The 25,325-nt window shown below is 47.7% G+C and overlaps 1 protein-coding gene across 14 annotated transcripts in view; it reads left to right on the top strand.

Annotated features, from left to right (window-relative positions):
• Positions 1 to 510: 510 nt before the first annotated feature.
• The window catches only part of LOC118213718 (receptor-type tyrosine-protein phosphatase kappa-like), a 163,320-nt gene continuing 138,505 nt past the window's right edge, over positions 511 to 25,325 (top strand). For 8 of the 14 annotated variants that reach the window (XM_035393789.1, XM_035393241.1, XM_035393608.1 and 5 more), the window contains exon 1: positions 512 to 730. In XM_035393789.1, the coding sequence (XP_035249680.1) occupies positions 658 to 730 (73 nt within the window). In that variant the 5' untranslated portion in view covers positions 512 to 657. Of the gene's footprint in view, positions 731 to 17,621; positions 17,728 to 25,325 lie in introns of all 14 variants that reach the window. The other 6 variants (XM_035392917.1, XM_035393518.1, XM_035393153.1 and 3 more) reach the window with 3 other exon arrangements.

Genomic DNA, 25,325 nt, shown 5'->3' with positions numbered 1-25,325 from the left:
GCCCATGCACTGTCTGTACGCGTGCGCGGTCTCGCTGTTTCGTTCTGTCTCGTGAGACGTAAGTGTATAGGTCAGTTTTTCAAACCGTATCTATTTTCAGCAGATATTTAGACACTTTGTGTGCAAACAATCCGCTCTGCGTTCAGCCGTACAGTGCGTGTGCAACTCAGAACTCAGAACAGAACAACAGATTCTGTCGGTCTAGAACATAATCAAATTGTACGACAACCTCATCGTATAAGCACAATGAAATCTGTATTTCAGTAAGAGCGCGAAAGCGTGCTTTTGACTTGCGATTCTCGTGCACTTTATAATCACAGGTGACCTGTTTAGAAAAGAATCATTGCTGTATATTCGAATGCAGCCCTCTTACGCACACACCGTTCAATTTCCAGTCGGTTGCGGATCAATCCCGGGACTGACATCCTGCTATACCACAGAGTAGCGGCAGAGGGCGCTTGAGTTCTCTGCCGCGGCTTCGTTTCCAAACGCTGGCACTTGAATTAGGGGAAGATGACGTCACGAACATTCTCTCCGCTCGCAGAGAAACAAAGTAGCGGAGAGTGCAAACCCGTGAGAATGGAACGCGAGGACAGACGGGGATAAACCAAGACTTCGCAACATAGTTAAAAAGCACCGAAAACTCAGTGTAAAGGCATGGATACTATCTTCTTCAGCTGTGTCCTACTGTTCTCTACCGCGGTCTGTGTTGGATCCCAGCTCACGGCTGGTAAGTTTTTTGTTTCATCAAAATGTACCTGTTTGTTTCGGACGCCGGGAAAAGTTGTTGCATTGCCATTAAGGTGTTTACCTTAAAAGTTTAATGCAGCCCTTCCGTGGGGATGCTTCTGGTTTTTGACTGAATCTGTTGACGCTATGTCTACTTCTACTACTTGTTCCGAGGTTGAGATGATGGTAAAATCATGTGTAATATCAAGTATAAGGTACGCTCCGAGGATAGGGCATTGACGTCTGTTCAATATGTTTGACCGTTGTCGGACACGTGCTCGGATTCTCATAAATGGGTTGTTTGATCTGCAGGGGAGCTTTCGACAAGGAAAACACTAAAAACTGAAAAACTGTCACTAGCGTGCATTGAAGCACATGTCTGTGCCAGTGGTTAAAATTAGTTTCCTTACGCGTGACTCCAAACATGCGACCAAATAGACACTGCCGGTTCACTGAAAAACTTTCATGCAAAAGTGTCGCTGTAAAAGAAACGTGCTGCGGGCACGAAAACAAAACTTAGCAAAGATTCAGAGAAGCTAAGCGCACAACTCGCTGTCTGGCGGCAGGTGTGTGGTGGTGGTGGACGAAAGGGTTCGCCCGTCGTAGCAGCAACAACGTCGGCAGATTGTATTTGTACATGTACAGGGCTATGCTCATCGGCATTGCTGTTATATATTTATATAATTTAGTTAAATTAACTGCTTTGCAGTGTCCGTGCTTTCTCCGAAAACAACAGAATGGGGAGAGAGAGCAAAGCCATCAGTTATCCTAACCTTAACCTAATGATATCCCCTGTATGCTGCGAACCCTCATTTGCAGTATTTTCTGGTAAAGTTCGATGCTTTGGGAGCAACGTGCGTTAGACCCCCGGGCAATGGGTCGACTGGATTTAAATGAAACATAACTGGACTGATGCTGGTCTGATGTGTCAAAGACGGTGTCCGCTTTATTGTGTATAATCAAAACAATAACTGTCCGGTTCAGCACACTTGTAGGTCAGTCCTATAGGTTAAATCCAAAACATTCACAATGTGATCTGACACCGGGGCTCATATGCCTGTCATTATAGTTAAATCTGTATGGACTAAATTAGTATTTAAATAGCGAAATTGATGCCTTCTCAACTTTTCCTTTATAATTCTGTTTAAAAAATCGGCGGTTATCATTGATCAAACTCGGGATTGGCCCACGGGATTGCGCTTTAAGTAAATTCCCCGAGCTCTCCTGCACTGTGTACTGTAAGGCAGGTGGTGAATAGAATTAGTCATTTAAGTCAGTCCATAATTGTTATCATAAGAAATTTGGTGTTTGTGTGGAACTGCACAGCGAGATGCAGATACGTGCTGGACGGCGGCACGCAGTACTGAATGTATTTGGGCTCCTGAGTCAGTGAGACGTTAGACATTCAGTTCAGTACACCGCGCACTAAATAATACGTTTTAGGTTTTTTTTTTCTTTTTGTTGTTTTTTTTTTTTTTGGGGGGGGGGGGGGGGGGGCGGGGGGGGCGCGCGTTGCTGTACTAAAGTGTTTATAAAATAATGAATAATGCATTATTTTAAAATAACTTGAAGCTTGTGTGCATACCAGTTAAGCCATCATGGAGGTACGGCTTCCTAACAAGGGGAAAATAAAAACAATTTTGGGTAGGTAGGTTTCAAAAACACATCACTATATGTTTTTCATATTTTTGATGTTTCAGGTGTAGTTATTAAACGGACCATGCACTGTAAGGTAATTCTCTGCAAAGCACATAATATTCGCAGTAATTTCTGCGCGTCAGCGGTGACCTAAGCACTGTTTCATCTGAGGATTTTAATGTAACGCTGAAAAAAAAAACTAGTTATGAAGTACAGCTGTCGAGGTAATTACTGATTAATTCATCAGGAAAGTCTTAGCTGTGGATTAATTACATTAGAGTAATAAAAACACAGAATGACAAACTGCAAATTACACATTCTGAAGATTGATTAGCAAATGGTGCAATTATGTTCGCATTATTATGGAAACGAACTGGAAGATCATGTTACATTTATCTGTAATGTCCTGAAATTGAGAAGCAAATCGCGTGCTAATCCCAGCATTATTTTCCGATACATCTGGCTGTTAGTAAATAGTATGGGTAATGAGATGACCTGCCGCGTGGTGCTATCGTCTCGTGCGTGCTTTGTATTAATTACATTTTTTTCTGACATCTGGTGGCTCCACCTTTACACCGCGCGCGCTCGATGTGGCCCTCCTATCAAATTTATCTGGCTGACATGGACAGCGCGTGAAGCCCGTTATCACTCACTTCCTACAATACACCAGTATTTCCCCAGCAATTCGCTGCCATTGGTTTAATGTGAGTTAACCCCTTTCACACCTAAAATATCATTTACTGAAAATGAAGTCGTCATATTGTGGGAAATGCCATATTCACTTAAAACAGAGCCCCGTTAACTCTGTCATACATGAACAGTTTGGTTCACATTGCACTGAATATTCAATTTTATCAGTTCACTGATAAGGGTCTCCAAAATGGCAGAACAAAATTGTTACATTCCCAGTGAATAAAATTGTGTTATATTATTGGTATCTTACTGGGATTAAGTCCAGTGTGAGTGTGATTTTTCAGCAAAAACTCAAGCCAAGAGTTTTCAAATGTACTTTTCAAAAATGTCATTTGCTGAATGTCCAGCATTATAAGGTGGGATTTAGCAGGGGGGCGGGGGGTGGGTGGGGGGGGCAGGGGGGGGGGGGGGGGGGGAGGGTGTGCAGGAGATGTGCTGTATACATTGTGTGGGATGCAGGAGATGTGCTGTATGTATAGTGGGGCGTGATGGGGATGTGCTGTATGTACTGTGGAGGATGCAGGAGATGTGCTGCATGTATAGTGGGGCATGCAGGAGATGTGCTGTATGCACTCTGGAGGATGCAGGAGATGTGCTGTATGTACTGTGGAGGATGCAGGAGATGTGCTGTATGCACTGTGGAGGATGCAGGAGATGTGCTGTATGTACTGTGGAGGATGCAGGAGATGTGCTGTATGCACTGTGGAGGATGCAGGAGATGTGCTGTATGCACTGTGGAGGATGCAGGAGATGTGCTGTATGCACTGTGGGGCATGCAGGAGATGTGCTGTATGTACTGTGGAGGATGCAGGAGATGTGCTGTATGTGCTGTGGAGGATGCAGGAGATGTGCTGTATGCACTGTGGGGCATGATGGAGATGTGCTGTATGCACTGTGGAGGATGCAGGAGATGTGCTGTATGCACTGTGGAGGATGCAGGAGATGTGCTGTATGTACTGTGGAGGATGCAGGAGATGTGCTGTATGCACTGTAGGGCATGCAGGAGATGTGCTGCATGCACTGTGGAGGATGCAGGAGATGTGCTGTATGCATTGTGGGGCATGCAGGAGATGTGCTGTATGCACTGTGGGGCATGATGGAGATGTGCTGTATGCACTGTGGGGCATGCAGGAGATGTGCTGTATGTACTGTGGGGCATGCAGGAGATGTGCTGTATGTACTGTGGGGCGTCTGCGTAGCCAATTTGCGTAGAGGGCTGAGCCGGTCTTGCACACAGCTTTGATGCACCACCCCTGCAGTTTCAGGCACAGATTTTCACTATTGGTCTGCTTAGTCTAAACGGCTTTAGTGCTGAAACGAGGTCACAGTTTATAGCATTTGTGCTCAGACATCAAAATACGAGAGATTCTTTTCAGAAAGTTTCTCAGAAAGTCTCTGTACTCCTGTAAAAGAGCACTCAAAAACAGGGCTCAAATCATGGCAAAGCCCTGCTGTGTTTACTGAAGCGTCTGTGTGGTGGGTGAACATTGTGTCGCAGGTCCTGGACTTAATGTTCAGAGCGTTTTGGGTTGTGCATGGATGGTGTTTATTTATATTTCGCCTGGAATAAATGGCACGTTAAATCATAGAGAAATCATTATTTAAATGTTTTTCCATGATGGTTGCAGTAGTGCAAAGTTGCATGAACATGGCAGACTGATGTAAATGTAAGTCTTCATTCCATGTGTGGAATGGTCAGCCCTACTGCCCCATAATATGGGGTGGTGGGGGGTGGGTCGGGGGGCATGTTCCTCCTCTGGAGTGTTTTCTGTTTTTCTCCTAACTGCTGTTTCCTTTGACTCCAGAATCTGGCTGGTGTTGGGCTGTGCAGTGCTGGTGTTGGGTTATGCAGTGCTGGTGTTGGGCTGTATAGTGCTGGCATTGGGCTGTGCAGTGTTGGTGTTGGGCTGTGCGGTGCTGGTGTTGGGCTGTGCAGTGTTGGTGTTGGGCTTTTCAGTGCTAGTGTTGGACTGTGCAGTGTTGGTGTTGGGCTGTGTAGTGCTGGTGTTGGGTTATGCAGTGTTGGTGTTGGGCTGTGCAATGCTGGTGTTGGGTTATGCAGTGTTGGTGTTGGGCTGTGCAGTGCTGGTGTTGGTTTATGCAGTGCTGGTGTTGGGCTGTATAGTGCTGGCATTGGGCTGTGCAGTTTTGATGTTGGGCTGTGCAGTGCTGGTGTTGGGCTGTGCATTGTTGGTGTTGGGCTTTTCAGTGCTGTTGTTGGACTGTGCAGTATTGGTGTTGGGCTTTGCAGTGTCGGTGTTGGGCTGTGCATTGTTGGTGTTGGGCTTTTCAGTGCTGGTGTTGGACGGTACAGTGTTGGTGTTGGACTGTGCAGTGTTGGTGTTGGGCTTTGCAGTGTTGGTGTTGGGCTGTGCGTTGTTGGTGTTGGGCTTTTCAGTGCTGGTGTTGGACTGTGCAGTGTCGATGTTGGGCTTTGCAGTGCTGGTGTTGGACTGTGCAGTGTTGGTGTTAGGCTTTGCAGTGTCCGTGTTGGGCTTTGCATTGTTGGTGTTGGGCTTTTAAGTGCTGGTGTTTGACTGTGCAGTGCTGGTGTTGGACTGTGCAGTGTTGGTGTTGGGCTTTGCAGCGTCGGTGTTGGGCTGTGCATTGTTGGTATTGGGCTTTTCAGTGCTGGTGTTGGACTGTGCAGTGTCGGTGTTTGTCCTGAGTGGTTCATTTGGCTGAGGCATTCTGAACATGGACTGCAGTTTAAAGTAGTGACATCACAGGGGTCAGTAAACCCACCCTGAGCACGGAGACACTACTGAACACAGAATGCTTCAGCCCTGCCTGCAGAATCCACCAACACTACTTAACACTAACACTACTTTACCCTAACTCTAACACTACTCTACCCTAACCCTAACACTACTTTACCCTAACCCTTACACTACTTAACCCTAACCCTAACACTACTTTACCCGAACCCTAACACTGCTTTACCCTAACCCTTACACTGCTTTACCCTAACACTAACACTACTTTACCCTAACCCTAACACTACTCTACCCTAACCCTAACACTACTTTATCCTTTCTCTCTTTTTTTAACTGCAGGGTTAAAAAAGACTTTTTTTTAAACTCTGACGGTGTAACAGTACAGGAAAGGTCATAAAATTTCATGCTGAAATTTTGGGGATTTTCACTTCTGTTAAATTCAGGACAGGGTCATTTTTGACTCTGAGGACAATCATAGGGTTATCATCTGCTTTGTGTCCTGCTCACTCAAATGGAGTGCTAAGGGAGAGAGAATATATACTAATATACATGTTATCCTCATATCTATTGGTGTTGTTATTCCTGTCATCATTGTTGTTGTTATTCTGATTGATTAGTTAGCTTTGGCAATATGTACCTCAAAATATGTCATGCCAATAATGCCAATTTGAATTTGAATTTGAGAGAGAGGGAGAGAAAGAGAGCATGGGAGAAAGAGGGGAGAGAAAGCGATAGGGAGAGGAAGAGAGAGGGGAGAGAGAAAATCTTTTAATTTAAAAAAACCCTTTATTTAGACATTAACCATTTCAAAACAATAACACATTCTCAATAATAATAGTAATGAACAAACAAAGACAAAAAACAGTCAAATAGATAAATTACATGAATGGAGAAAAGGAATACAAATTAGAAATGAATTAGTAAGCTGCCATCATCATCGACTGAACACAAGGTGCTTTGCAGCCCCCAGGTATTCACAAACTGCAGCAGATTCCCTAGCAGTTTATAGTAAGAGTATTCTACCCTCTCAAAGAGAGAGAGAGACACAGAGAGAGTGAGAGAGAGAGCGAGAGAGAGAGAGAGGGTGGGAGAGAGAGAGGGAGAGAGGGGGAGGGGGCAGAGAGAGGTGGAGAGTGAGGGAGAGAGGGAGAGAGAGGCAGACAAAGGAAGAGGGGGGAGAGACACAGAGAGTGTGAGGGAGAGAGAGAGTGAGTAAGGGAGAGAGGGAGGGAGAGAAAAAGGGAGACAAAGGGAGATAGAGGAGAGACACAGAGAGAGTGATAGGGAGAGAGAGTGAGTGAGGAAGAGAGGGAGGGAGAGAAAGAGGGAGACAAAGGATGATAGGGGAGAGAGAGAGGGAGATGGAGAGGGGAGAGAGACAGAGAAGCCCTGGGTTGTCTCATATTAAGATAAATGGGGAACCATCAGGGGTGTATGCGACCTGGATCGGGCCAAGTCTGTACCACTGTACCCCTGTACCATATCCATCATATTTATTAGAATTATTATTTGTTCCAACTGACAATGTGCCACTGAGATATTTATTTGTGCCTGAATTTGCCTAAGCTCCCCGAGCAGGCTCCGTGGTGATAAACTCTTAATATGACTTGAAATAAATTTATCTGCATGGAAATGCAAATGATGGAGATGATGGTGTAGTGCTATACGCACCGAGAACGAGACAGCTAGATCATCCCTGTCTGGAGAACACAGTGGGTTAGTGAGGGTTGAGTAGTGAGAGTGGGTCAGTAGGAGTGGGGTAGTGGCAGTGGGGTAGTGAGAGTGAGTTAGTGGGAGTGGGTTAGTGAGAGTGGGGTAGTGAGAGTGGGTTAGTCAAGATGGGGTATTGAGCGTGGGTTATTCAGAGTGGGTCAGTGGGAGTGGGGTAGTCGCAGTGGGGGTAGTGAGAGTGAGTTAGTGGGAGTGGGTTAGTGAGAGTGGGTTAGTGGGAGTGGGGTAGTGAGAGTGAGTTAGTGGGAGTGGGTTAGTGAGAGTGGGGTAGTGAGAGTTGGTTAGTCAAGATGGGGTATTGAGCGTGGATTATTCAGAGTGAGTCAGTGGGAGTGGGGTAGTCGCAGTGGGGTAGTGAGAGTGGGTTAGTGGGAGTGGGTTAGTGGGAGTGGGTTAGTGGGAGTGGGGTAGTGAGAGTGGGTTAGTGGGAGTGGGTTAGTGAGAGTGGGTTAGTGAGAGAGGGTTAGTGAGTGTGGGTTAGTGGCAGTGGGCTAGTGAGAGTGGGTTAGTGGGAGAGAGTTAGTGAGAGTGGGTTAGTGGGAGTGGGAGAAATCTCTCTGACCCAAACTGTGTAGGTTAGATGAGGGTATGGTGAGGGGACTGGAGCCTGTGTGCTCATGGGCCAGTTCAGTTCAGCTGACAGGATGTTGGAAACTCTTCCACACCCAACAGCCACCCAACAGGCCTCTCCCGAGTTCTCCAAAATGCCTGCTCGACAAAATGGCTGCCTAGTAGAATGGCTGTGTGGTGCTGAGAGTAAGTGATAACCCTAACCCTAAGTGTGTTAGCTGTGCTAAAGCTGCTCGCTTCGTCTCTGCACACTTTTAAGTGCGTGTACTGGAGGCCGGATGTTTGGCCTCTCTGCTCCTTACAATGCTTTAGTCATAGAGCCAGTCTCCTTACAGTATTTTAGTCATAGAGCCAGTCTGCTCCTTACAGTGTTTTAGTCAGAGAGCCAGTCTGCCCCTTACAGTGTTTTAGTCAGAGGGCCAGTCTGCTCCTTACAGTGTTTTAGTCAGAGAGCCAGTCTGCTCCTTACAGTGTTTTAGTCAGAGAGCCAGTCTGCTCCTTACAGTGTTTTAGTCATAGAGCCAGTCTGCTCCTTACAATGTTTTAGTCAGAGGTCCAGTCTGCTCCTTACAGTGTTTTAGTCAGAGAGCCAGTCTGCTCCTTACAGTGTTTTAGTCATAGAGCCAGTCTGCTCCTTACAATGTTTTAGTCAGAGGTCCAGTCTGCTCCTTACAGTGTTTTAGTCATAGAGCCAGTCTGCTCCTTACAATGTTTTAGTCAGAGGTCCAGTCTGCTCCTTACAGTGTTTTAGTCATAGAGCCAGTCTGCTCCTTACAATGTTTTAGTCAGAGGTCCAGTCTGCTCCTTACAGTGTTTTAGTCATAGAGCCAGTCTGCTCCTTACAATGTTTTAGTCAGAGGTCCAGTCTGCTCCTTACAGTGTTTTAGTCATAGAGCCGGTCTGCTCCTTACAGTGTTTTGGTCATAGAGCCAGTCTGCTCCTTACAGTGTTTTAGTCAGAGAGCCAGTCTGCTCCTTACAGTGTTTTGGTCATAGAGCCAGTCTGCTCCTTACAGTGTTTTAGTCATAGAGCCAGTCTGCTCCTTACAGTGTTTTGGTCATAGAGCCAGTCTGCTCCTTACAATGTTTTGGTCATAGAGCCAGTCTGCTCCTTACAATGTTTTAGTCATAGAGCCAGTCTGCTCCTTACAGTGTTTTAGTCATAGAGCCAGTCTGCTCCTTACAGTGTTTTAGTCATAGAGCCAGTCTGCTCCTTACAGTGTTTTAGTCAGAGGTCCAGTCTGCTCTTTACAATGCTTTAGTCAGAGGGCCAGTTCTCAGGCAGACTCTTCATCACAGGAAGTTCTCCCTCCGCGTTCGTCCTCACTGCCGCCTCACACAGCTGACAGCCCGCAAAGATTAATTTGAAGTTGTCAGCGGTACTTTCCCTGTGGCGTACAGATATTCGGCGTAGGGGGAGGCTCCAGAGTTAAGCCCTTGTTTGTCACAGACGTGCTCTCCATCCGACCGAGAGCTTTGATTGGCTCGGCTTAATGCGGCAGGTTAATGCAGATCTACAGCAGCCAGATTTTAATGAAGAAATGAGCAGTAAATAGCAGGGTGTCTGCGGGGGACAGCGTCTGATTAACAGGCTTCAGCTCCGTCACACAGCTCCATCCCGCTCAGCGCCACGTGTTTCATATAGATATGAAATACACTTATTATATGTTGCTGATGGATGGATAGTGATTATCTACAGGCTTTATTGACGCTGAATATTTCTTTGACAGTTTTGATAGATGATTTTTAAAAAGGTCCACATGAAAGAAAGGACATTGCCAGCCCTACTGACGGCTCAGGGATTATGGGTACAGTGCAGGCTTACCATGGAAACAGGAAAGGGGTTAATAAAGCATGCAGTACTGCACACACACACACACACTCTTACATAAACACACACAATCACGCACACACACTCACACACACACACACATACTCTTACATAAACACACATACACTCTCACACACACACATGCACACTCTTACACACACACACACATGCATATACACACACACACACAGGTACACGCACACACACAAGCACACAAGCAGTGCTGTGGATAGAGTGCGGGGATACAACACTGGGGATAGAGTGTGGGGATAGATTGCTGTTGATAGAGTGTAGGGATAGAGCACTGGGGATAGATTGCTGGGGATAGAGTCTTGGGGATAGATTGCTGTTGATAGAGTGTAGGGATAGAGCACTGGGGATAGATTGCTGGGGATAGAGTCTTGGGGATAGATTGCTGTTGATAGAGTGTGGGGATAGAGCACTGGGGATAGATTGCTGGGAATAGAGTGTGGGGATAGATTGCTGTTGATAGTGTGGGGATACAACACTGGGAATAGAGTGTGGGGATAGATTGCTGTTGATAGAGTGTGGGGATAGAGCACTGGGGATAGATTGCTGGGGATAGAGTCTTGGGGATGGCTTTGCTTTGACCTCTTCCTCAATTCCTTTACTCCTCACATCTGTGGGAGCTCATTTAAAAGAGGGGGTGTGGTGGTCTTTGTGTGTCAAAGGCTGCCGTTCACGCTAAAGAAGCAGCGTAGAGTCCTAGTCCTACATATGCAAGTGGCTTATCAGACTGAGCTCAAACTGCCACCCGTTTCCCTGGCTTCAGCTTTTCCCCCCGAGTGTCAATCATGTCAGTGTGGCAGAAAAGCGCTAATCTTGCTGCAGATAGAGAGCTCCAGAACGGGAGATTTTCAGAGCGTAGGACGGGACCCGGCTTCGCCTTGCTGCAGAGAAATTGTGCAAACGCATGTCGACTGTATCCAGCAGGATTTTAAAGCCTGTAGAAATATAAGCGCTTTGTAAACTCTTAAACAGGCAGTTTATCTCCGTACTAAATGTTTTTACTAACCCTAACCCTAAATGTTGAACACGTTATCTCTTGCCAGCATGGCTGATTTTGCACAGCTGTGTTTAAAACTAATTTTCAGTGGAATATCTGTGGTGATTTTTCAGGGTGTGGGTGTGTAACAGCTGTGTGGAGAGCTGAAAGTGTTTAGTTGTGCGTCTCCTGCAGGGCTGAGAGGTTGGGGGTGAGGGGGGGTGGGGGGAGAGGGGGGCTGAGAGGTTGGGGGTGAGGGGGGGTGGGGGGTGAGGGGGGCTGATAGGTTGGGGGGTGAGGGGGGCTGAGAGGTTTGGGGGTGACGGGGGGGGTGGGGGGAGAGGGGTGAGGGGGGCTGAGAGGTTGGGGGTGAGGGGGGCTGATAGGTTGGGGGTGAGGGGGGCTGAGAGGTTGGGGGTGATGGGGGCTGATAGGTTGGGGGGTGAGGGGGGCTGAGAGGTTGAGGGGTGAGGGGGGCTGAGAGGTTGGGGGTGATGGGGGCTGAGAGGTTGAGGGGTGAGGGGGGCTGAGAGGTTGGGGGTGATGGGGGCTGATAGGTTGGGGGTGATGGGGGCTGATAGGTTGAGGGTGAGGGGGGCTGAGAGGTTGGGGGGTGAGGGGGGCTGAGAGGTTGGGGGGTGAGGGGGGCTGAGAGGTTGGGGGGTGAGGGGGGCTGAGAGGTTTGGGGGTGACGGGGGGGGTGGGGGGAGAGGGGTGAGGGGGGCTGAGAGGTTGGGGGTGAGGGGGGCTGATAGGTTGGGGGTGAGGGGGGCTGAGAGGTTGGGGGTGATGGGGGCTGATAGGTTGGGGGGTGAGGGGGGCTGAGAGGTTGAGGGGTGAGGGGGGCTGAGAGGTTGGGGGTGATGGGGGCTGAGAGGTTGAGGGGTGAGGGGGGCTGAGAGGTTGGGGGTGATGGGGGCTGATAGGTTGGGGGTGAGGGGGGCTGATAGGTTGAGGGTGAGGGGGGCTGAGAGGTTGGGGGGTGAGGGGGGCTGAGAGGTTGGGGGGTGAGGGGGGCTGAGAGGTTGGGGGGTGAGGGGGGCTGAGAGGTTGGGGGTGAGGGGGGCTGATAGGTTGAGGGTGAGGGGGGCTGAGAGGTTGGGGGGTGAGGGGGGCTGAGAGGTTTGGGGGTGACGGGGGGGTGGGGGGAGAGGGGTGAGGGGGGCTGAGAGGTTGGGGGTGAGGGGGGCTGAGAGGTTGGGGGTGAGGGGGGCTGAGAGGTTGGGGGTGAGGGGGGCTGATAGGTTTGGGGGTGAGGGGGGCTGAGAGGTTGGGGGGTGAGGGGGGCTGAGAGGTTTGGGGGTGAGGGGGGCTGAGAGGTTGGGGGTGAGGGGGGCTGAGAGGTTGGGGGTGAGGGGGGCTGAGAGGTTTGGGGGTGACGGGGGGGTGGGGGGAGAGGGGTGAGGGGGGCTGAGAGGTTGGGGGTGAGGGGGGCTGAGAGGTTGGGGGGTGAGGGGGGGTGGGGGGTGAGGGGGGCTGAGAGGTTGGGGGGTGAGGGGGGCTGAGAGGTTGGGGGTGAGGGGGGCTGAGAGGTTGGGGGTGAGGGGGGCTGATAGGTTGGGGGGTGAGGGGGGCTGAGAGGTTTGGGGGTGAGGGGGGCTGAGAGGTTGGGGGTGAGGGGGCTGAGAGGTTGGGGGTGATGGGGGCTGATAGGTTGGGGGGTGAGGGGGGCTGAGAGGTTTGGGGGTGAGGGGGGGTGGGGGGAGAGGGGTGAGGGGGGCTGAGAGGTTTGGGGGTGAGGGGGGGTGGGGGGAGAGGGGTGAGGGGGGCTGAGAGGTTTGGGGGTGAGGGGGGCTGAGAGGTTGGGGGGTGACAGGGGGGTGGGGGGAGAGGGGTGAGGGGGGCTGAGAGGTTGGGGGGTGAGGGGGGGGTGGGGGGAGAGGGGTGAGGGGGGCTGAGAGGTTTGGGGGTGAGGGGGGCTGAGAGGTTGGGGGTGAGGGGGGCTGAGAGGTTGGGGGTGAGGGGGGCTGAGAGGTCTGGGGGTGACGGGGGGGTGGGGGGAGAGGGGGGCTGAGAGGTTTGGGGGTGAGGGGGGGTGGGGGGAGAGGGGTTCTCAGTTCTTCTGCCTTGTCTGGGCACCCCAGGAATTAATGGTTTGGTCCACTCATTATTTACAGTGTCTTAAATCCATGTTTTTGCTCATTGTAAGTGTGTGAAGTTGCTGATGCAACAGACTATCCTAACGGGAGCTCCTTCCGGGTTCTGATATGAGATGGCTGAGTCTTCCAGCACTGGGCCACAAAAAGGAGGAGAGAGGAGCACAGGAGAGGAGAGGAGAGGAGAGCAAGAGAGGAGAAGAGGAGAGGAAAGTATAATAATATTATTATTAAATTAAATATTATTATATTTTTTAAACAAAATTTTCTGTTATTTTTATTGTTGCAATCATAAATGAATAGTAAAAGTAGTTTATTAATCACCTTACAGAGTCACCTCTGTAAAATATCTCTAAAATTGTAGACTTCAGTGCTGTTGAGTGATTATATTCTACTGCAGCACAGCTGGTTTTCCTATAATATATCATATTTATAGCCAGCAATATGTCTTATCACTGAAATCATATTAGCCAAAGTTATTCCAACATATTTCTTGCTTTGGAAGCTGAGGGGAGATGACAGTGCTGACGGCAGTATGTTTAATGCAGTTACGCTCATGAGTGTCAGATCTCTCCGTTCACTTTCAGTGGGAGTAATGAAATGAGTTATATCACTTTTAAATGCACTGGGACACCCCTGAAAGACACCAACATCTTATATGCCCATAAAGTCACCGGAATATTAATGTTTCATTCCAACTTTATATTAGAAAATAAATCTGAAAATGATTTTGTTATTATTAACTGGCCAAATATTTGGCTGACTGGCCAAATATTCGTTATAATCTGAAGAATAGATATTTACAATAGGCAGTAATGCTTACTGACATGATTATCATATAATATTTTTATAACTCTCTTCATAACCCTCTCCTGACTCACATACAGATTCATAACTCTCTTCTGACTCACATACAGGTTCATAACTCTCGCCTGACTCACATACAGATTCATAACTCTCTCCTGACTCACATACAGATTCATAACTCTCTCCTGACTCACATACAGATTCATAACTCTCTCCTGACTCCAGTATAGATTCATAACTCTCTCCTGACTCCAGTATAGATTCATAACTCTCTTCTGACTCCAGTATAGATTCATAACTCTCTCCTGACTCCAATATAGATTCATAACTCTCTCCTGACTACAGTACAGATTATGTGATCGGCCAGGCTTGTCATTGTTGATGCCTCCCTCCAGTTATTCCATCTGTCCAGTGAAAGGTGATTATCATCCAGCCTTTGGGGTTAAAGGCATCTAAATGGGAATGGATGAACACAGGCATGGCACAGCTTGTGTGCATGGAAATGGATGGACACAGGCATGGCACAGCTTGTGTGCATGGAAATGGATGGACACAGGCATGGCACAGCTTGTGTGCATGGAAATGGATGGACACAGGCATGGCACAGCTTGTGTGTGACAGAATGCAAATGAGCATGTGCGGGTTTCCCGAGCGAGCTGCGCATGTGCAGTCGGCCACTCGCCTCACCAGCGGACACACCTGCAGGTATTTCAGTATTCCAGCTGCTTACTGCAGAATATCAGTGCACACACACACCCACAGATAACGCACTCTCACACACACACAGATAACGCACTCTCACACACCCACAGATAATGCGCACACACACACAGATAATGCACACACACACACACACACACCCGCCCACATACAACGCACTCTCACATGCACAAACACACACACACACACACACACACACCCACAGATAACGCACTCTCACACACACCCACAGATAACGCACTCTCACACACACACAGATAATGCACACACACACACACCCACAGATAACGCACTCTCACACACACACAGATAATGCGCACACACACACAGATAACGCACTCTCACACACACCCACAGATAACGCACTCTCACACACACACAGATAACGCACTCTCACACACACAGATAACGCACTCTCACACACACCCACAGATAACGCACTCTCACACACACACAGATAACGCACTCTCACACACACACAGATAATGCGCACACACACACACAGATAATGTGCACACACACACACAGATAATGCACACACACACACACACACACACACACCTGCCCACATACAACGCACTCTCACATGCACAAACACACACACACACACACACACACACACACAGATAACACACACACACACAGATAATGCACACACACACAAACACACACACATGCTCACTATACTCAGTATAAAATGTGCAGTGTTAGAGTTTATGAAAGGGATTAAAGGCACAGTTAATTTAACACTGAACATTATTGGTGTAATTTATTATTTGAACTGATCGTATGCTGTAGCCTAGAGCTGCCATACAAAGCTGGGTCCTTCGGGGTCAAAGGTCACTGAGGATGGCTGCAGGCCTCTCCATATCCAGGGCAACAGCAAGCAAGTGTTGTTGCAGTTCCACTGATGTGATGACCAATGAGTTTCCCCCGGTTACAGTTTTCATCCTGTCACCCACCCTGAGTTTCCCCCAGTTACTAGTTCATCCTCTCACTCACCCTTTGTTTCCCCCGGTTACGACTTCATCCTCTCACTCATGCTGAGTTGGCCGTGGTCACAGGTCACTGTAAGAGACAGGGTTGTCCAGGGGGCCCAGCAGTTATGGAGATGCTGATGATCCAGTGGGGGAGAGCAGAGGGGGTGGAGCTTATTTAAGCTCAGTCCAGCTTCCCCAGGGGGACTGTTGTGGTTTTGTACTTCACTTCTTGCAGTAAAATCTCAGAGAATAGAGGCGTGAGTGTGCTGGTGTGGGATCCAAGCGCACGCCCAATGAAGTACAACACATTATTACACAGGCCCCCCTTCCCTCCGGCCAGCCCTCCCCCCCTCCGGCCAGCCCCCCCTTCCCTCCGGCCAGTCCCCCCCCCCCCCCCCCCCCCCCCGCATCCTACCAGCCCCCCCATCCTACTGAAACCCCCTTCCTTCTACCGCCCCTCGCTCCATCCTACCAGCCCCCCCATCCTACTGAAACCCCCTTCCTTCTACCGCCCCTCGCTCCCTCCTGCCAGCCCCCCCATCCTACCGGCCATCCTCGAACACACTCACATTCCCTGCATTCTGCCCCTGTATTCTGCCCCTGCATTCTGAATCTCTGTGCAAGTGGCCAATTTACAATGTGTTTCAGTAACGTTACAGGCTGTAGATCAGTGTTTATTAACGTTACAGGCTGTAGATCAGTGTTTAGTAATGTTACAGGCTGTAGATCAGTGTTTCAGTAACATTTCAGGTCATAGATCAGTGTTTCAGTAACGTTACAGGCTGTAGATCAGTGTTTATTAATGTTACAGGCTGTAGATCAGTGTTTCAGTAAGGTTACAGGTCATAGATCAGTGTTTCAGTAACGTTATAGGCTGTAGATCAGTGTTTCAGTAATGTTACAGGCTGTAAATCAGCGTTTCAGTAACGTTACAGGCTGTAGATCAGTGTTTATTAACGTTACAGGCTGTAGATCAGTGTTTTAGTAACGTTACAGGCTGTAGATCAGTGTTTATTAACATTACAGGCTGTAGATCAGTGTTTCAGTAACATTACAGGTCATAGATCAGTGTTTCAGTAACGTTATAGGTCATAGATCAGTGTTTCAGTAACGTTACAGGCTGTAAATCAGTGTTTCAGTAACGTTACAGGCTGTAGATCAGTGTTTAGTAATGTTACAGGCTGTAGATCAGTGTTTAGTAATGTTACAGGCTATAGATCAGTGTTTCAGTAACGTTACATGCTGTAGATCAGTGTTTAGTAATGTTACAGGCTGTAGATCCGTGTTTAGTAATGTCACAGGCTATAGATCAGGGTTTCAGTAACGTTACCGGCTGTAGATCAGTGTTTAGTAATGTTACAGGCTATAGATCAGTGTTTCAGTAACGTTACAGGCTGTAGATCAGTGTTTCAGTAATGTTACAGGCTGTAGATCAGTGTTTTTGTACGTCGCTTTGGATAAAAGCATCTGCCAAATGAATGTAATGTAATGTAGATCAGTGTTTCAGTAACGTTACAGGCTGTAGATCAGTGTTTCAGTAACATTACAGGTCATAGATCAGGGTTTCAGTAACGTTACAGGCTGTAGATCGGTGTTTAGTAATGTTACAGGCTATAGATCAGTGTTTCAGTAACGTTACATGCTGTAGATCAGTGTTTCAGTAATGTTACAGGCTGTAGATCAGTGTTTAGTAATGTAACAGGCTATAGATCAGTGTTTCAGTAACGTTACAGGCTGTAGATCAGTGTTTAGTAATGTTACAGGCTGTAGATCAGTGTTTCAGTAATGTCTAAATTAGGCCTTTCTTCTGATCAGAGTATGCATTTGTTAGGCTATGAGTGTCTGTAAAAGTTTTGCTTGTCATGTATTATTTTGTATATTTTGTATTTGCCTATGTTCTCACAATTTTTATTTGTAAAAAATTAAATAATAAAACAGTTTTTTACATTACAGACAGAAAAATATGTAATATTTATGTTTCAGACAAGGAGACCTGTTGCTGTTATCTATAATGAATCCAGCTTCTGCTTCCATAGGGTTGCATATCTTTTATTCATATGAACACCGTGGCACCAGTGATAAAGTATAAAATGTGCTTTTTCAGTAAATACCTGATTTATACATGAGGAAAGAGCCAGTGAGGGACCAACCACAACAAGAGCCTTCTCAGCAAGCAAATCAAGTAGCACAATATGTTTGCTTCCATTAGTGTAAGTATGTATTATAAATAACTATTATGAATTTTAGAAGATAAAAGAATATTTAATAATAGTACCGTAAATGGTTCCAGGTTTTTCAGCAGTAGAAAATGAAATAAATTGTCCTGATTAATTACTGTGTGGTTTATATTACAAGGCATAGCAGAATGTATACACTCTTCATTTACTTTCTAAAAAGGCCATTCCCACCGCATAGCACAGCCCTTTCAGTGAGTGTAGCTTAGTAACGGAGAGTGGTTCTGTGTGAGGGAAGGCCCTAGAAGCACAGCCTTCATGCCTTGTCCTCTGCTCTGCAAGAATAAAAACACTTCATGGATGAATAAACTTACAAAATTCCGCTCTTTTCTGATCAGATGCCTGATAAAGCAGAAATGCATGAGACGGTCTGTTTTAGAAGTGGTGCTGTGGCACAGAGATGTGGAAAACTGTAGCACACTGCCTCGGGAGCTTCTCTGTATATGTACAGGGAGGCAGCACAGCTCAGTATTCTTAACAGGACTCATATTCATAAACACAATGACTGTGTTCATGCTCAGTGCTTCACATAAGACTAGTTTTCCTGAAAAGCACTCATGAGATTATGTTATGGCTGAATTGTGCTCATTACATTGTGTATTGGTTGCTGTGATGCGCTCAGTGGATGCAGTTGCTGTGATGTGCTCAGTAGATGTGGTTGCTGCTCAGTGGTTGTGTTGTGGTTGCAATTACTGTGATGTGCTCAGTGGATGTGGTTGCTGTGATGTACTCAGTGGATGTGGTTGCTGTGATGTGCTCAGCGGTTGTGTTGTGGTTGCTGTGATGTGCTCAGTGGATGTGGTTGCTGTGATGTGCTCAGTGGTTGCGGTTGCTGTGATGTGCTCAGTGGATGTGGTTTCTGTGATGTGCTCAGTGGATGTGGTTGCTGTGATGTGCTCAGCGGTTGTGTTGTGGTTGCTATGATGTGCTCAGTGGATGTGGTTGCTGTGATGTGCTCAGTGGTTGCGGTTGCTGTGATGTGCTCAGTGGATGTGGTTTCTGTGATGTGCTCAGTGGATGTGGTTGCTGTGATGTGCTCAGCGGTTGTGTTGTGGTTGCTAAGATGTGCTCAGTGGTTGCGGTTGCTGTGATGTGCTCAGTGGATGTGGTTTCTGTGATGTGCTCAGTGGATGTGGTTGCTGTGATGTGCTCAGTAGTTGCTCAGTGGTTGTGTTGTGGTTGCGGTTGTGGTTGCTGTGATGTGCTCAGTGGATGTGGTTTCTGTGATGTGCTCAGTGGATGTGGTTGCTGTGATGTGCTCAGTAGTTGCTCAGCGGTTGTGTTGTGGTTGCGGTTGTGGTTGCTGTGATGTGCTGTTATGGCTTCTGCACCTGAGTGTGGCTGATGGCTGCTTAACCCACAGCATCTTAATTGACTTCCTGTCCTCGTTGCACACTTTAGTGCACTGTAACTGCTGTTGTCAGTCAATGAATCGATGACTGTGAGCTATGGACCGGCCAACAGCCCTAACATTTCCCCAGTCACCACTTCTGGAGTGTGCATGTGTGTGTGCATGTCTGCATGTATGTGTACATGCTAGCACGTGTGTATGTGCATGTCTGCATGTGTGTGTGCATGTCTGCATGTGTGCTTACATGCCTGCATGTGTGTGTGCATGTGTGCGTACATGTCTGCATGTGTGTGTGCATGCCTGCGTGTGTGTGTGTGTGCATGTCTGCATGTGTGTGTGCATGCCTGCATGTGTGGGCACATATGTGTGTGCCACACACTCACACACTCTCTCTTTCTGAAGTAAACTGTAGCTTTACAGTGTGTAGAAATTATGCAGAGATACTGTACTAGCAGAAATTCAATATTGTGCTCTCTGAGCTGAAACACAGTGGGGACACATAGTCTGAAGACACAACCAAGTTGTTTTCATTATTTATCAAGGAATAATGCAATTATGATACTCCAATTATAGTTCTTTTTCAAGAATACATTACTGAGTACTGGGGGAGGTAAAAGGCCAAACATCTACAGATCATTTGTGTTGGAAGATGAGGTGTGTAGTGTTGGGAAAGTGCTGGGGTGAAATGGAAGATGAGGTGTGTAGTGTTGGGAAAGTGCCTGGGTGAAATGGAAGATGAGGTGGGAAGTGTTGGGAAAGTGCTGGGGTGAAATGGAAGATGAGGTTAAAAGTGTTGGGAAAAGTGCTGGGGTGAAATGGAAGATGGGGTGTGTAGTGTTGGGAAAGTGCTGGGGTGAGATGGAAGACGAGGTGGGAAGTGTTGGGAAAGTGCCTGGGTGAAATGGAATATGAGGTGTGTAGTGTTGGGAAAGTGCTGGGATGAAATGGAAGATGAGGTGGGAAGTGTTGGGAAAGTGCTGGGGTGAAATGGAAGATGGGGTGTGTAGTGTTGGGAAAGTGCTGGGGTGAAATGGAAGATGAGGTGTGAAGTGTTGAGCAAGTGCTGGGGTGAAATGGAAGATGAGGTGGGAAGTGTTGGGAAAGTGCCTGGGTGAAATGGAATATGAGGTGTGTAGTGTTGGGAAAGTTCTGGGATGAAATGGAAGATGAGGTGTGAAGTGTTTAGCAAGTGCTGGGGTGAAATGGAAGATGAGGTGGGAAGTGCTGGGAAAGTGCTGGGGTGAAATGGAAGATGAGGTGTGTAGTGTTGGGAAAGTGCTGGGGTGAAATGGAAGATGAGGTGTGTAGTGTTGGGAAAGTGCTGGGGTGAAATGGAAGATGAGGTGTTGCATAAGCTGGTGGTATCAGTGCCAAACAGGCAGTAATCACTGTGAAAGGTGAATGCACTAAGCACTGACAATTTGTCACCTTCAATAAATACCTACACATGTGCAGACTGCCCTGATCCAGGTGTGCAAACGGCCTTGATACAGGTGTGCAGACTGCCCTGATACAGGTGTGCAGACTGGCCTGATACAGGTGTGCAGCCCTGATACAGGTGTGCAGACTGGCCTGATACAGGTGTGCAGCCCTGATACAGGTGTGCAGACTGCCCTGATACAGGTGTGCAGACAGCCCTGACGCAGGTGTGCAGACTGGCCTGATACAGGTGTGCAGACAGCCCTGACGCAGGTGTGCAGACTGGCCTGATACAGGTGTGCAGCCCTGATACAGATAAGCAGACTGCCCTTATACAGATGTGCAGACTGGCCTGATACAGGTGTGCAGACTGCCCTGATACAGGTGTGCAGACTGCCCTGATACAGGTGTGCAAACAGCCTTGATACAGGTGTGCAGACTGCCCTGATACAGGTGTGCAGACAGCCCTGACGCAGGTGTGCAGACTGGCCTGATACAGGTGTGCAGACAGCCCTGACGCAGGTGTGCAGACTGGCCTGATACAGGTGTGCAGCCCTGATACAGATAAGCAGACTGCCCTTATACAGATGTGCAGACTGGCCTGATTATAGATGTGCAGACTGCCCTGATACAGGTGTGCAGACTTCCCTGATTTCAGGTGTGCAGACTGCCCTGATACATGTGTGCAGACTGGCCTGATACAGGTGTGCAGCCCTAATACAGGTGTGCAGACTGCCCTGATACAGATGTGCAGACTGGCCTGATACAGGTGTGCAGCCCTGATACAGATGTGCAGACTGCCCTGATTATAGATGTGCAGACTGCCCTGATACAGGTGTGCAGACTGCCCTGATTTCAGGTGTGCAGACTGGCCTGATACAGGTGTGCAGACTTCCATGATACAGGCATGCAGACTGCCGTAATACAGGTGTGCAGACTGGCCTGATACAGATGTGCAGACTGGCCTGATACAGGTGTGCAGACTGCGCTGATTTCAGGTGTGCAGACTTCCCTGATTTCAGGTGTGCAGACTGGCCTGATTACAGGTGTGCAGACTGGCCTGATATAGGTGTGCAGACTGCGCTGATTTCAGGTGTGCAGACATCCCTGATTTCAGGTGTGCAGACTGGCCTGATTACAGATGTGCAGACTGGCCTGATTACAGATGTGCAGACTGGCCTTATACAGGTGTGCAGCCCTGATACAGGTGTGCAGCCCTGATACAAGTTTGCAGACTGCCCTGATACAGGTGTGCAGACTGCCCTGGTACAGGTGTGCAGACAGCCCTGATACAAGTTTGCAGACTGCCCTGATACAGATGTGCAGACTGCCCTGGTACAGGTGTGCAGACTGGCCTGATACAGGTGTGCAGCCCTAATACAGGTGTGCAGACTGCCCTGATACAGATGTGCAGACTGGCCTGATACAGGTGTGCAGACTGCGCTGATTTCAGGTGTGCAGACTTCCCTGATTTCAGGTGTGCAGACTGGCCTGATTACAGGTGTGCAGACTGGCCTGATATAGGTGTGCAGCCCTAATACAGGTGTGCAGACTGGCCTGATACAAATGTGCAGACTGGCCTGATACAGGTGTGCAGACTGCGCTGATTTCAGGTGTGCAGACTTCCCTGATTTCAGGTGTGCAGACTGGCCTGATTACAGATGTGCAGACTGGCCTTATACAGGTGTGCAGCCCTGATACAGGTGTGCAGCCCTGATACAAGTTTGCAGACTGCCCTGATACAGATGTGCAGACTGCCCTGGTACAGGTGTGCAGACAGCCCTGATACAAGTTTGCAGACTGCCCTGATACAGATGTGCAGACTGCCCTGGTACAGGTGTGCAGACTGGCCTGATACAGGTGTGCAGCCCTAATACAGGTGTGCAGACTGCCCTGATACAGATGTGCAGACTGGCCTGATACAGGTGTGCAGCCCTGATACAGATGTGCAGACTGGCCTGATTATAGGTGTGCAGACTGCCCTGATACAGGTGTGCAGACCTGATACAGGTGTGCAGACTGCCCTGATACAGGTGTGCAGCCCTAGTGCAGGTGTGCAGACTGCCCTGATTACAGGTGAGCAGCTCCAGTCCCTTCGACCCGACCCAGTCAGAGTTAGGGTGCTGCCTGGGTGGAGCCTGGGGTGCTGTGGGCCCATACCTGTCCCTCTGGAGATTTGGAAGAGTATCTCCATCTGCAGGTGTGTGCACGTAATGCAGCCCAGTAAAGAAAAATTTACTAATTAGCTTAAGACCTCACTCAGAGCACAGTACCTTCATACCTTGGAAAACAATCATTAAATGCGTAACCCTAAACATGAGAAACATTGGTTTATTAGATGTGAAAGTTAATTGAATCATCTCCCTTATTGATTCCAAATTTTAGTTCATTAAATAAGAAAATAACAGAATGACAGAGCATGTGGCTGCTTCCATCTGTAAATGTTTTTCTGCACAAACCTTTTTGTCTCACGCATGAAATGCATCATTGTATATGAATCAGAATATGAATATGAAGATTCAGTCTTAATGAAAAAAGCACATCTAATTTAGGTTGTGTCTGCTACCATATGTAGACTATATAGATAAAGATAATTATTCTTCAGGAATGTGTAATCATACACTTGTTCCCTGCCTGCTCAATATTGATTGAATGCCAGCAATATATGTTCATAGTATCTGCTCAGTACTGGCAAAATACCTGCCCTATACCATCTCTATATCTTGCATTTACATTACCATACATTTATTTGGCAGACGCTTTTATCCAAAGCAACGTACAAAAAGTGCATTTCATGGTCATGGACAACTACAAAACACAGGTTCAATAAGATACAATACTTATTTTGTACAGCTATTTCTAGCCAAGAACACAGTTTAGTTCACACAGTGAACACTATTCTGGGGGGTGGATTTAGAGTGAAATATACAGAGTGGTGGTAGTTAGTCCAGGTATAGTCTGAAGAGATGAGTCTTCAGACCACGGCGGAAGATGGGTAGTGAGTGAGAGGTTTGGACGGGGAGTTCGTTCCACCACTGGGGAGCTAGGGTGGAGAAGCTCTGTGATCCCTTTGCACGGGTGGGAGGGGGTACAAGGCGCCCTGCTGCTGTAGAGTGGAGTATACTTGCTCAAAACTGGCAAAATACCTGACCTATACCATTTCTATACTTGCTCAAATCTGGAAAAATACCTGCCCTATACCATCTCTACACATGCTCAATACTGGCAAACACCTGCCCTATACCATCTCTATACCTGCTCAATACTGGCGAAACACCTGCCCTATACCATCTCTATACCTGCTCAATACTGGCAAAACGCCTGCCCTATACCATCTATATACATGCTCAATACTGGTAAAACACCTGCCCTATACCATCTCTACACCTGCTCAAAACTGCCAAAATACCTGCCCTATACCATCTTTACACATGCTCAATACTGGCAAAATACCTGCCCTATACCATCTCTATACCTGCTCAACACTGGCAAAATACCTGCCCTATACCATCTCTGTACCTGCTCAATACTGGCAAAACACCTGCCCTATACCATCTCTATACCTGCTCAAAACTGCCAAAACACCTGCCATATACCATCTCTATACCTGCTCAAAACTGCCAAAACACCTGCCCTATACCATCTCTATACCTGCTCAATACCTGCTCTCAGTTCCTCTTGGGAACAGCAGAATAAAACTGAGTAACTGTGGGGCAGGATTCTCTTGGTGTCAGCGCACACTGTGCCTCCGCCTCGTTCCCGCTGATGCGTTCCTGCTGATGCGTTTTTGTGAGTTCCCTCCCGCCGCCTCTCCTCTCGCGCCTCCACAGCGGGACACAGCTTCCGGCCCGTTCCCTCCTAACGGCCCCCACACCCCCGCGGAGCAGGGCTCCAGCCCATTGGCTGTGCTTCACATGTTAACCGCCTTCATTAATATTCATGAGCAGACGTGCTCCGTCTCTCTAAAGCGGCCAACCCGTTCTCTGCATGTTGTGCTGCATGGCTGTGGAATATGCTAATTAAAGCAGAAATCTCTATTTGTGCCCGAAAAAATGCTGGGTCTGCCTCTCCTTTGTCCCTAATGATAGGCTGCTGGCTGGCTTCTCCTGCTCTTTTGTTTATAAAAGATAATGTATGATAGTGTGGAAGCATGGAAGTGCGACAGGTTAAACAAGCGAGGAGACGCACGCAGACAAGCAGGCTGAGCTAGGAGCCTCGTCTTAGCGTGTGATGAGATAAAGAGGGTTGTTATGTCTTTGTATTAAGAGGTGTCTTTTGAAAAGGCTCTGTTATCCTCTGCAGTCATTTCCCGACCCCTTTCTTGGCATGTTAGGTGTTGTGTTTCTGCAAAAAAAGGCCTTTTTAAGTCACTCAGTCCACACATTTTCAGTTGGCTCTCATCACCATGGAAACTTGGCACAAGTAAAGCCAGTAAAATTGTTTGTAGGTTGAATCATTCTTTTTCAGCCTGTTGGATTTGTCTGGTTCAAAACAATTATTTTTTGGCAATTACTTTTTGTTTAGGAATTGTGCAGATATATGTTATCACATAGCAAAATACATTGTAAAAAAATTACTTTTGCTGAAGGAATTTCATAAAGTCATTATTTTGGTTAGGAGGGAATCACTGGTATGCACTATGCATCTAGGCTTTCTTTAATTGTGGATGGGGATCCTTTAACCAAATATCTTAGAAGATCTTCTGTCCCTCAGCACTGAAACACAGTGGATCCCAGGAGATCTTCTATCCCTCAGCACTGAAACACAGTGGATCCCAGGAGATCTTCTATCCCTCAGCACTGAA

This window comes from Anguilla anguilla, chromosome 1 (assembly GCF_013347855.1).
Source record: "Anguilla anguilla isolate fAngAng1 chromosome 1, fAngAng1.pri, whole genome shotgun sequence".
NCBI lineage: Eukaryota > Metazoa > Chordata > Actinopteri > Anguilliformes > Anguillidae > Anguilla > Anguilla anguilla.
Note: the sequence above shows the minus strand (reverse complement) of the source record. Positions and strands in the feature narration are given on the sequence as shown.